We start from the raw sequence: 13,897 nt of genomic DNA, 5'->3' as shown, positions 1-13,897 counted from the left end.
GAGGCTTTCTGTGCCGTTTGGACATAGGTTGAGGTCTCCAAGGGTCCATTATGATTCAAGGCTTGGCTCATATCATAGAAAGGCAGTATTGAGAAATTTTGTAGCACTTTAAAGAAGCAGGGCCTAGTTGGAAGTCCTTTGATCACTGGGAGTGTATCCTCAAAGGAGATTGTAAGAATTCTGTTTGTTGATCTTTGGTTTGGTACATAAGGTTAATTTGTGAGGGTATGTCAATCATTAGGGTTTTGCACATTTCTTCTGTTTTGATCTTTCTTTTTCCAGTGTTACCATTACACACTTCACTTTTTAAAGTTGTTCTACAGTCCTTGGATTTTTTTGTTATTATTCTCTTTGGTTTAAGGTATTTGAAATTTTTCTTGGTACAAACCCTTTCAGCTGTGTCTGCCCTGCTTACAAGGCTATCGCAGGAATTTTTGTTTCTGCTAATGTTTTGAAATCCCAGCATTTATTTTTGGTTCTTTCTTAGAATTATTTTGACTCTTTTTGTATTGCCCATATATGCTTGTGTACTAGTCATGGTTCTCTAGAGTCCCTCCACCCCCTCTCATACATGCACACACACACACACACACACACACACACACACACACTCCCAATCTAATCATATATCATCTCTGCCATGTCTGTCTAATACTGGTTTTGTCTCTCCCAATTATTTTTTGCCTTTTAGTATGATTTTCCTATTTCCTCAAGAAAAAGACATGTTATACCAAGTTAAAAGAAGTGCTACAAATAGGCTTTTTAGTTGTGTGCTGGTGAGGTATGTGGGAGAGAAATTGCTCTAGTTTTCTCTCCCCCTTTATACAGTCTAGATGGCTTAAGTGAACTGGTTTCAGCTATTTCCACAGAATTAAGCTCTTCAACCAGAGGGTTGAAGCTGAAGTCTGGTTAGTTTGTTTAGAGATCAGATTTTATTTTAAAAGAACAGAATATTGAGCTGAGAAGATGCTTCCGCAGGTAACGACACTTGCTTAAGCAAGCCTGGGAACCTGAGTTTGTGTTTTGGATTAATGGGAAAGTATAGAACTAACTCCACAATGCTATCCTCTAGTCTTCAGCCATTCACTGTGGCATACATATCCATACATAATAATAAAAAAATACTTTTTAAAAAGAACATAGGGGCTGGAGCAATAGCTCAACAGTTAAGAGATATGGTATACTTTTAGAGAACCTGAATTTGGTTCCCAGTGCCCACATGGTGGTTTGTAACCATCCATAACACCAGTTCCAGGGGATCTCACATGCATCTATCCTTCATGGGCAAACATATGATGCATGTGCATATATGTAAGCATAATATTCATTCATACAAAATAAAAAATAAATATTTTAAAGAATATAGTTTTATGGAATATTTCAAAACAATTTCTTTTCCCCATCCCTGCCTGTTTTCCAGTGCCTACTGTGCATACCTAGCTAAGCTACCTTGCTGAATTTTGTACAAGCGTTAGTAATGGAGCACCTTGGAGTTTTTAGCTCTAAGAATTTTTCAGGATAAGCATGCAGTGATGTGTCAATCATAGTCCAGGTGCTCACTAAGACATTAGTTCCCAAGGTCTCTCTGCTCTATGTCTCAGTTTACCTGTCCTACCTGAATGCAATCTTTTTGGCAGTAGCTTGACCTTCTTCCTCACTACTATTATGGATTCAAGAAGAGTTGGTGATTTTTTTCAGTCTGTTCAGACTTTTTACTTGTTAGGTCAGAATGTCAACTTCCAGTCTCCTAAAAGCAGAATGGGAAGGCAGAAGCTTTCCTAAAAATTTGTTAAGCCCTTAAACAAACTTGACTGAGAAGTAAAAGATTAGGAGAGTAGATTTGTCTTTGTCACTAAGTGCATTACCTTGTAGACACCATTCTCTGCTATGAAGTATGTTTCCTCAACTGGAAAATAGGAAGTTTGTATTAAATAAATGGGTTTTTTTTAAGGTGGTTTTTCTCAGAATGCTAGAAATTATGTGGCACTTCTTAGAGATGAGATTCCAGGCCACCATCGATATTAGATTTGTATAGATTTAACTTAATCTGTATTTCCGTGATGACTAAGGATGCTGACCATTTCTTTAAGTACTTCTCCCTGAACTAGAAACTGTACATCTTACATTTTGAGCCCACTACTCAGACACAGATAGTTTTTTTCAGGGATTTTTCTACAGTAAATGTTTAGAACAATTTAAAAACTTCTTTTTCTTTATTTTCCAGGAGGAAAGAACTGAGTAGACTTTTGAACTACTTGAATACAGGTAATTATGTGTTCTTGCTTATTTTTAGTCCTTCATCTTGCCTCTATCCTCTGTTGAATTGTCCAAATATATATTGAACATACTGACTCTAACCTAATATTTTAGTTAAATTTTATACACTTTATTAATGTTTACCACAGAGATCTATTTTAGTCTTTTCATCCACTAGAAGTGAAGTGTTTGACATCACTAGCACCTACTTCAAAATGTGATTTCAGCTCCATTTGTGTCCTCATTTGTTTCAAGGACACTTGCTTTCCTAATGCTCTTTCCCTCCTTCTTTCCCTCTTTTCATTCATTTTTTCTCTCTTCCTTTTATCCTTCCATCCCTTTTAATTTTCTGTCCTATGATTACACATGCAAAAGTTAATTCAAGACAAACACAATTCTCTAAGCCCTGCTGGTTTTATGTGACCACTTCATCTAGCTTGTATTGCTTCTTCTTTATTTTACCTATTTACAAAAGTCTGAGGCTTCTCCTGTTCTCTGTCTACTTGTAATCTTTCCTGTTGACGTCCTTAAACTAGTGTCTAGCAACATCACATTCTTTTTATCAGCACTGTGCTTTCTTTAATGGTATCCCATTTGTTTAAAAGGTATTCTCATTTATTAGAATATCCAAAAATCCATACCTTAGGAACTTTAATCCAGTTATGGCAATAGTTGAATTTTATACCTCAGATAAAACATAGCAATATGGCTTAGAGCAAAAGCTTTTCAAATGAAAACTTTGCTGGTTGGTATTCTTTTTCTGAGAAGAACATGTGGTAAGTAATAAATGCTTTCTGGTGATGATGGCATGTTCTGGTTCTACATTATATTTACTGTGGATGCTAAGTAAATATTATGCCAGTCTACTGATACTATGATTATTTTAGGGTGTTTTGTTTGGTGCTAGAGATTGAACCCCAGGGATTCAACCATACTAAGAATTATTTTAGTGTTTTAATTATTATTCCCATTCTTTATCTCCTTGCATGTGCCTCAAGTAGTGAATAATTGTAATAATTACATTTATAATTCTCTCTAAGAATATATTTGTTCCCTCAAAATTTGAGTTAATGCCTTTATGGAGTTTAATAGTGCTTTTTCCTCATTTGGATTATTTTGATATGCTACCATATGCATATGTACAGAAATAAACTTTCTAGATTCATACCATTTTTAAAGGATAGTTAAAAACTTTGGTAGTATATAAAATAATTATCCTATTTTCCTATTTGATACAGCACTCCTGAAATTTTCTGAACGTTTTAATGAAGCTCCCTCAACTTTGGATTCTATGGTTAATGATGCCAATTGGTTCAGGAAAATAGGTAAAAAAAAAATGTGGGCATGGAAAATTTTCTGATATAATAGATTATGTCTCTTTCTTTTGAAGCTATGGTATATATGTATAATTTGCTTAATCTTGGTTTCCTTGTATATAAACTAGGAATGTATACATCTCTTATGTAGGATCATTCATTTATTAAGGATTTCACATGAAACAGTGTATATATCTCATACATATCAAAGTATTCTATGCTTATTTTTTTTCCTATGGAGAGTGGTCAAAAAACAAAATTATGAATTATACTTTATTTTCACAAATTATTTTCATAAAACTTCTCTAGAAAGCTGAATATATTCTTTGATGTGATCCAACAAAAATATGTATACATCTCAAAAACATACTGTTGAATAAGAACAGCCAGACATTAAAGAGTACATAATGCATGATTCGGTTTATACACCAGTTAAAAAACACAAACCTGCTTTTGTGTTGGAAGTCAAATAGTGATGTGTTTAAGAGGTAAGAAAGAAAAATAGAGAGGATAAATGTGATCAAAATGCATTATATTCATGTGTGGAGAAGTTGCTATGACTTTAGCATTTAAATAATGTGAAAATACCTTAAGGAAAGAAGTTAAGGTAGTGCTTACCATAGAAGAAAACCTGGATATAAAAGAAATTTGCAGCGTTCTGATAATGGCCAAAGTCTTTCTTGATGTAGACATGTTTATTTTATTAAAATTTTTCAAGTGATACAATTATGAATTATGCCATTTTCTTTTTCTAAGACTGAATTAATAAAAATGATATAAAATTATGGAGGTAGTTAAGAACTATTAATTAACACGATCACAGTTTGGACTGGTTCTACATGAACCTATTCCTGTTTTATGGAATTATTTTTTGATGGTTTAATCTAGGCAAAAAAAGGAATGAATAAGTAATGTGAATTCTAAGAAATTTGGAAAATAAACATTTTTAAATATAAAAAGATTTAATAACTGACCTTTTGAAGGTTTAGAAAAATGGGGGTATTTTTCTCACTCAAATTTGTTTACCTAGTTGCAGCTTCTAATAACCTTTGTAAGATAGAAAATGTTCCAGAGATACTCTTAACTATTGATGTTAGTAAATTCTGATCTTTCCTAAAGTTTATCTTCCTTTTACCACTTTCAGGTGATGAGTTGGTGACTTTCAGTTGCCGCTTGGTGACTCTCCTTTTTTCTGCATTTTTGTTTGGTGGGAGGGTCGAGACAGGGTTTCTCTGTGTAGCCCTGGCTGTCCTGGAACTCACTCTGTAGATCAGGCTGGCCTCAAACTCAGAAATCCACCTGCCTCTGCCTTCCAAGTGCTGGGATTAAAGGCCTGCGCCACCACCGCCCAGCTTTTCTGTATTTTTAAACAAAAATCTAATTACATCATCCCCCACCCTTTTCTCCCTTCAGCTCCTCCCTATCCCTTGCCCCACAAACATCCCATGCCCTTTCAAATTCATGGCCACTTTCTTTAATTGTTATTATTACATCTGGATGGATGGATGGATGGATGGATAGATAGATAGATAGATAGACAGACAGACAGACAAATAGATAGTACTGAGAATTCTTTTTTGTACATCTCAAACTTTTAAAAAACATTAAACAATGCCTCATGTGTTACCTACTTAGAATGGATGATCAGAAGTGCTAAGAATCACTAAATTTCTTGGCAAAAAGTTTCCCCACAATCATAAAATCAATTTCTTTTTTCAAAAACTAAGTAATTTATTGACCTGATTAATTTCATTTTAAGTTAATTTTACATTTTTAAGTTAAAATATACTTATTTCCAAGAACCCTGTTATCAGCATATTAGCATTGAAAATCGATAGTCGAGATTATGGTGGAGAGAGTCTGTAACTAAACAGTTGATTTTTCACAATTATATTTCATGTTAACTTTCAGCTTGGAACTTAGCTCTGCAATCTGAGAAGGATGTAGAGGCAATGAAAAACTTTTTCATGGTTTCTTATAAGGTAAATCTCATCATAAATATATATTATATACTCTATGGAAGAATAGGGGATTGTGGGTCCAGAAGGGGAAAGGAACTCCACAGGAAGACCAACAGAGTCAACTGACCTGGACCCTTGGAGCTCTTTATAGACTGAATCGCCAACCAAAAAGCATACATGAGCTGGATGTAACCCCCCTGTACTCCCCAACATATGTAGTAGATGTTCAGCTTGATCTTCATGTGGGTCCCGAACAAATGAAGTGAGGGATATCCCAAAAACTGTTACCTTTATGTGGGATATGTTCTTCTATCTGGGTTGCCTTATCTTACCTCAGTGGGAGAGGATGAGCCATATCTGGATCGTGGGACACCCCGGGATCTCACCCTTTCAGAGGAGAAGGGGAAGGATAGGATGAAGGATTGTGGGAGGGGATGGCCAGGAGGTAGGTAGTGAGCAGGATGTAAAGTGAATAATAATTAAAAAAAGAAAAAAGTTCATTATAGAGACTACCATTACATTATAGAGTTCTACCAGTACAGAACTATTCTTTTGCCCATTCCTTTGCCTTTGAAGGGATCTGGAGTTCCAGAGTCCTATATTAAGTATTGTTAGAATGAGCATGCTTCAATGTTAAGAGCTACCACACATTAGGAAAGGTCACACAAATAAGTGTGTAGAAATGTAGCATAAGTACCTGTGAACAGCAAGCACTGAAAAGGGAGATAAGAAGCTTGAGCCTCCTTTATTATGTTTCCTAGAACAGGTTCTGTATGTAAAAAATTGTGAAATTGCTATTATTCACCTTTAAGCATTTAGAAAATAGTCATTTTCCTCTGTCTTAGGGTTTTACTGCTGTGATCCGACACCATGAACAAGGCAGCTCTTATAAAGATAACATTTACTTGGGGCTGGCTTACAGGTTCAGAGGTTCAGTCCATTATCAAGGCAGGAGCATGGCAGCATCCAGGCAGGCATGGTGCAGAGAGGAGCTGAGAGTTCTACATCTTCATCTGACGGCTGCTAGCAGGATACTGACTTCCAAGCAGCTAGGATGAGGGTCTTAAAGCCCACACACACAGTGACACACCTACAGGGCCACACGTACCCCAACAGGTCCACACCCTCTAATAGTGCCACTCCCTTGGCCCAGCATATACAAACCATAACAGCCTCCAAAGTTGACATTAAAAAAGTTTGAAAGTGCTTCAAGTATCAATGGAGGAATGGAAGCAGGAGGTGACAGAATGTACCTCAGCTGCATTTGGAAGTATCACAGTCTGACAAATTGAGACCAATTAAATGTTCAGAATTTTAAAGCTGGAATGAACTAAAGATCACAGTTTCCTAACCTTAAGTAACCCAAGACCTAAAGAGATTGGACAACTTAAAATATTATTAATTCCATGAAGGTCATGGTTGTTACCCATAAATGTTTGCGGAGATTAAGAAAGTCTTTGGAGGACCAGGGATGTAACTCAGTGGTGTTATATCTATCTGGCATGCACAAGGTCCTGGGCTCAGTCACCAGTACTAGTAAAATAAAATGTCTGCAAGTTTATGTATAAATGCAGTTTTGATTAGATGAGATAAGTCCATTTTAGTTTTGACATTTGCAATAATGCCTGTATAAGACTGACATGTAGAAATCAGAGTGGCCTAGAGTTTTATTATAGTAAAAAGCTCTTGAGTATTTCCTAAACCTAGAGGACAAGGGTTAATGATGAGGTTATGTTTAATGCCTGTCAAGATTTGACACTGTCCCCTTCAAGCATAACAATTGAAGTACTGATTTAGGCTCTGTTCAGTATAAAGGGAAAACTACTTCCCAGGGGGAAAATCACGCATAAATGACAGCATCACCCAAGAAGTAAATTGCTAGATAGGCATTCAGGGCCAAATGACAGTACTTGTCATTGAGAAAGAAAACTGAAGAAGAGAAGCTTTTTATCTCTAGGAAGTTGCTAAAAACAATGAAAAGTAATATAAAATTAAAACTGTAAATCAGGGTGATAGTCTATATCATTTTTATGGCAGCATGTGGTTTCCCAGCAGCCTTTTCTCATTGAGACAAGATGTTGCTGATTTTCATTCTGATTGTGTTCACCTGACTGAATCCTCACTATTCATTGATGTTCTGGTTGTTCCTTATCAGCTGTCCCTGTTTTGTCCTTCGGATCAAGGACTACTGATTGCACAGAAAACGTGTTTACTTATAGCAGCTGCAGTAGATTTGCAGCAAGGAAGAAAAGCGACAACAGCTTGTGAACAGGTAATGTGCAGTCTTCAAAGAACCGATGAGGATTAATGTGCTCTTTGGTATATTTCTTTTCCCTGACACATTTATTTTTATTCCCCTTAGAAAATATTTTCCTCCATTCTGGAAGAATCTTGATTTCAAAGATTTATAATGGTCAATCCCTTCTTAAGCAAATGTTATATTTGACTTAGCCTTTTCTTTTTAGATGTACCTCACCATGGCCTAGTATTTCCTAATACATTATTAATATTTATCTTCATTATCTTGTCCCTCTGTGCTTATATATGGTTCATCGAAATGTTTCCTCCAATTTTGTTTTCTCTAACACATTTGCTATGGAAAGGCTTATCTGTTTCTTGAGTTCTAATAGCCAGATGAACTGATTTACTTAGCTTGCTTTCTTTACTCAATTACATTTGCTTTAATACATCAGCATGTCATGTCTAATGAGACAGAATCCCTTACCTTTGCCTGAATTCCATTCTCAATTCCTTTCTTAAGGCTTTTTTGAGATAAGGTTTCAAATTGTAGACCGTACTGGCCTCCAACTCATTGGAGTGCTTCTGCCTCAGCCTTTCTGAGATTGTAGATGTTAGCATCACACCTCCCTCCATTCTTATTTTTCATGAACCTACCTCTTTGGGTAGCATTATCACCTCTCATAACACTTTCAAGTCTTTATCTTTCTTCTTCAAATCAAAGAAAGTTGTCTCTAGTCACATGATTATCACTTTCTGTTTGATTTTAAAGAATTAATGGTATAATATTAGTCAGCTACTAAAAACAAGGACATCATGATTTGTAGGCAAATTTGCAGGCAAATGGATGGAACTAGAAAACATCATCCCGAGAGAGGTAATACAAACCCGGAAAGACAAAATTGGAATGTACTCATTTATAAGTGGATATTAGCCTTAAAGCACAGTATACTCATGCCACAGTCCGCAGACCCAAAGAAGCTAAATATACATTTCACCCAAACACTGCAAAATATACAATCTTCTCTGCAGGTCATGGAACATTATCTAAAGTAGAACATATAAGAGTATAAAAAGCAGATCTTAACAAATAGAGGACCACTAAAATAATTTCTCCTATTAAATCTCATTACTGAAATAAAACTACAAATCAACAACAAAAGAGCTATAGAGCATTCATGAACTCACGGAAATGAAGCAACACAATACTGAATGACGAATGAGTCATTGAGGAAACCAAGAAAGAAATAAAAGCTCTTTTTCATGGCACCTTCTAGGCCATTGCCCCTGTCAAGATGAATCCACTGACTGTCAGAAACTCATTGAAGTTGACAATGGATACAAACTTTGTACCGTCTCTAAGAAGGACATGGCTTACAGAACTGGCTCACAATGCTTTAGGTGAACAATGGAAGAGTGATGTAGTCTAGATCAGTGGTGGAGATGGAAAACAGGTTTCCCATGACTAAAGGTGTCTTGTTCTTCCTAGTTTTATTGTTTATAGAGGTATTGAAATATCTTACTCATAGCCTTTTTCATCCTTTTATTTTCAGTCTGTATTTTTAGATATAAGGCTCATCTCCTATAGACAGAATTTAAACTATATTTTAAACTAGTGTGGCAACCTGTCTTTTAATACATGGTTTTAATACATTGACAAGTGCTGTTATTTCATAGTTAAACTGCCATTTATTTTTGTCTTCTATATATCTCACATATCTTTTCCTTAATTTTTGTGTGTGTGTGTGTGTGTGTGTGTGTGTGTGTGTGTGCATGTGTGCATGTGCATGCACGTATGTGCCTGCTTATCTGTATGTGCGTGATGTGTGTGCAGGTGTCCACAAAGGGCAAAGGGGTCCATCAGACCTTCTGGAATTGTAATTACAGATGGTAGTGAGTGACCTGATATGTGTGCTGGAACCAGACCTGGGTCCTCTCCAAGAAGGCCAAGTGCTCTTAATCACTGGGTCCTAGCTCTGACTTCTAGACATCTCGTGTGTCTTTTATTCCTGATTGCTTCCTTTCTCTTGCATTGTATTTTTAATTGTAGAATTTTTATTTGGTTATTTTTTATTTGTATGACTTTATTAATAGAGATCAATTCAATGAAAATTCTTACAAATTCCTTCTTTAAATGTGGCTTCCTTTAGTTATTTAATTATGTAATAAAATAGCTGTTTTGAAATGTATGTCTGCTAAGTTTAACATCTGGGCCTTTACAAAGTCATTTCTATTTTTATGCATATGTATGCCTGCATGTGGTTGACATTCTTACCTGGTGGTACTGGAGACCAGAAATAGGAACTGAAGTTACAGGCAGTTTGAAACAGCTCTATGTGTGCTGGGAATGAAACCCAGCTCCTCAGCAAAACTAGCAAATGTTCTTAACTACTGTTCTCTGTTGTTTACATCTTGTAATTTTTTTTAGTAAATTGACTAGCCTAGTCCATTGAGCTCTACTTTCCGCATAGTATAATGGCTCAATGTTCACTCTACAGTATGGTTCAAGAGGACCAGGCTTCATCCTAACCACTGTTTTAGATCTGGGGGCAAGGATAGCAGTGGTTGATTTATATCAGACATTCATCTCTGAGGAGAATATGGAACAAGACTTGTGCTCCTTGGTATTTTGCCTTGTGTCTCTTGGCATGGAAAAGCTAACTGACATTAGAACAATTGAGACCAGGTACTTTGAACTTGCCTTGCCCTTGTCCTATAAATAAAGCCTCAGTAGAGGAGACTACCAGGCCTCTCACTTGTTCTTGTTCATATTAAAACATTTATAATCCAGACCTAGTGGTGAGGAAGTCTAGCAGACATGGACCTCCTAGGAATCCCAGCCTATAAATGTGTCCACATCTGATTAAAGCAGTGCTAACACAATAGCGACATGACTGTTAATTTAAACGTGCCATGGCTCATGTGTATAGGTTTTCACTGCTCTTACTAATACTTAGTAGGTCTCTGGGAGCAAAGAAATACATACCCTCTGAGCAATTTTCTATGACTTTATGTGATTGTTTGGTTTTGTTGGGAGGAGAGAGGGGAAAGTTTCTGGACATGGAAGCAGTGCCCCACATCAGCAAGCTCTTAACATATACTGCTTTACCCCCAGCCCTGCAGGATCTTACCTTATAATTTTTATCAGTTATTTTTATTTTGTTTGGAAGAGTTTATGGAGCTCCTCATACTCCTCTCCAGGGGAAATATGTTTCTATATTATTAAAGAAATTGGTAATGGTCAAGGTTTTTTATTAATTTTCACATTCTTGGTACAATAAGGAAGAGAACATTTGGAAGCTAGTATTTCTATACTAATTGCAAAATGTTTGGCTAAACAATTATTTTTTATTTTTTGATTATTTTAAGGAATGAAATTTGAAATTATGTTAATTTGCTTAAAGTTTTTTTAGCTTAGATTAATTATCTCCTTTTTTCCATATAGAACAAGTTATTCAGAAGGGCACTTGAGCAGATCGAGAAATGCAAAACTGTTTGGAATCTCCTGAAAAGAACAGGTACAATGGGAAATGAATTTGCTAACACATTTACAAAGAGAATTTATACTGAGGATGTAGGTTAGTAATACAGTGTTTGCCTAGTGTGCATGAGGTCCTAGGTTTAATCCCCAGTACCACAAACAGAAGTGAGTTTATGATCTGAACAATAAAATCACTAGAAACTTTGGATACCAGAAATTTGCACTGCACTTCATTACCAGTAAAATAATTCTTTTAGAATTTTTCCATACTGTATGTTAGAATTTTTACTCCATATTATAGTGAGAATAATACTTCGTTTCTAAGAAAGTATAATATTAAACTTAAAAACATGCTATTATTGTCTAACATGATGTTATTACTCTTGCATCATTAGATTTCACTTTAATCAAATTTACCAGTAGACTTCAAATCAGATATTATATACTGCTAAATTTTGTGATTATCAAAATTACTGTAATTCAATAGAATAGCTTCTTCCTATTTCCTTAGAAGATTTTGGCTTTTAGATTTTGTTCATGTTTTAGAATTGAGTCAGTGGATATTGAGTTGAATTATATGCTTTGTCAGACTCTAAGAAAATAATCATGTTTTTCTTTTATAGTATGAGTATACTGAATTGTAATAGATTTCCTAGAATTAAATCAAAATAGCTTTTCTAGAATGAAACCTATTTTCTCATAGTCTTTCATTATTTTAATATGTGGATAAATTATGTTTCTTAGAATTTAGAGATTATTGGCCTGTTGTTTTCTTTTTGTGCATGTGTCCTATCTTAGTAATTAGAGGTGAACATAAAACTCTAAGATTTAATTAGTTTTTCAATCTATGACAGCCATTTAAATAAATAAGACCAGCAAAAGTCAAAATGAAAAGACCTATAACATATCTACTATAGAAAATCTTATAAAAACCTAACAATACCTGAAAACATATGCTACATCTTTTTTTAAAGATTTATTTTATTTATTTTATGTGTATGAGTACACTGTAGCTGTACAGATGGCCGTGAGCCATCATGTGTGTGGCTGCTGGGAATTGAACTCAGGACCTCTGCTGGCCCCACTCGCTCTGGCCCGCTCGCTCTGGCATAGTTTACTACAGCTGTCTTCAGAAGCACCAGAAGAGGGCGTCCAATCTCATTACGGGTGGTTGTGAGCCACCATGTGGTTGCAGGGGTCTGAACTCAGGACCTTCGGAAGAGCAGTCAGTGCTCTTACCCACTGAACCATCTCGCCAGCCACACTATGCTACATCTTAAGAACAAAAACATGTCTTGTTTTTTGTGTGCTTCTTTCAATAGCTACAGAATTAAGTATAAGACAAATCTGAATATATTCGAAGACACATAAGGAAATAAAATTATCTGGCAATTAAGCAAAAATTAGGAGTTAGTAACTGAATAAAAAAGTTGAGCATTTTTAAAAACAATATTAAAAGGTATCTGAAAAATATCTTTTTAAAAGATTTATTTATTTATTTTATGCATAGGAGTACACACTGTAGCTGTACAGATAGTTGTTAGCCTTCATCTGGTTGTTGGAAATTGATTTTTAGGACCTCTACTCACTCCGGTCAACCCTGCTCGCTCTGGCTCAAAGATTTATTTATTATTATAAATAAGTACACTATAGCTGTCTTCAGAGACACCAGAAGAGGGTGTCAGATCTCATTACAGAGAGTTGTGAGCCACCATGTGGTTGCTGGGATTTGAACTCAGGACCTTTGGAACAGCAGTCACTGAGCCATCTCACCAGCCCCCGAAAAATATCTTATACTAGGATGGTAAGGAAGAACTTCTGGAGAGGATAAAGATGAATATGTAGACAGGAAAGAGGATATCTGTGAAGGTGGCAGTGAAGAAGAATTTAGATGCCATGCAGGAGTTGAAGAGGAAGGGGGAAAAGAAAGTAGGAAAGTGAAAAGAGGCAGCAAGAGGCAGATGCTGGGGAAAATAATTAAGACTCACAATACATGAAAGATCAAAAACTGCTCAGTACTAGGGAGATTTCTCACTGATTGCTTTAAAAATAGAGGAGGACACTTAAACTACCCAAAGAGCCAAAGAATAGTTCCTGTGACCTTCCATCTACCTTTCAGTCTCTGTGGGTAATCTATGACTTAGCTTGGAATCTTTACCCCAAGAAAATTGTGAGTACTGTTAGATTTTCATATAAGATGTTTTTTTTAAAAAGACTCTTGCTGTAGAATAGATAGCTGTGATATGTGAGTCAGATCTCCATAGATACCAATTATTTTGAGGGAAAAAAAAGGAAAAAAGAAAAACTTTATACTAGAATCTAAATGGCTGGAGCATTGCTTAGAGCAAAATACATTGTCTCAGTGATTTTAATTAATAAAAGTATGTCTAGCTGTCCCTCCAAAATCCTGTATTCTCTCCAGGAGTACAACTAGGTAATAGATGATAGAAGAGAGAGAGAGAAAGAGAGAGAGAGAGAGAGAGAGAGAGAGAGAGAGAGAGAGAGAGAGAGAGAGAGAAAGAAAGGTAGGTAGGTAGGTAGGTAGATAGATAGATCCAAGCATTTATAGTCTAAGTGTGTGTATTCTCTCTCTGTCTCTTTCTCTTTCTCTCTTTCTCTCTCTCTCTCTCTCTCTCTCTCTCTCT

General features: G+C 35.8%; 1 protein-coding gene across 1 annotated transcript in view; it reads left to right on the top strand.

Annotated features, from left to right (window-relative positions):
- Positions 1 to 13,897, top strand: part of Tex11 (testis expressed 11) — a 219,480-nt gene that overhangs the window by 173,063 nt on the left and 32,520 nt on the right. Inside the window, exons 20-24 of the mRNA XM_031368858.1 lie at positions 2,225 to 2,265; positions 3,495 to 3,581; positions 5,484 to 5,554; positions 7,689 to 7,805; positions 11,217 to 11,289. Of these exons, the coding sequence (XP_031224718.1) occupies positions 2,225 to 2,265; positions 3,495 to 3,581; positions 5,484 to 5,554; positions 7,689 to 7,805; positions 11,217 to 11,289 (389 nt within the window). The remainder of the gene's footprint in view (positions 1 to 2,224; positions 2,266 to 3,494; positions 3,582 to 5,483; positions 5,555 to 7,688; positions 7,806 to 11,216; positions 11,290 to 13,897) is intronic.

This window comes from Mastomys coucha, chromosome X, assembly GCF_008632895.1.
Source record: "Mastomys coucha isolate ucsf_1 chromosome X, UCSF_Mcou_1, whole genome shotgun sequence".
NCBI lineage: Eukaryota > Metazoa > Chordata > Mammalia > Rodentia > Muridae > Mastomys > Mastomys coucha.
This window is presented reverse-complemented; position numbering and strand designations above follow the sequence as displayed.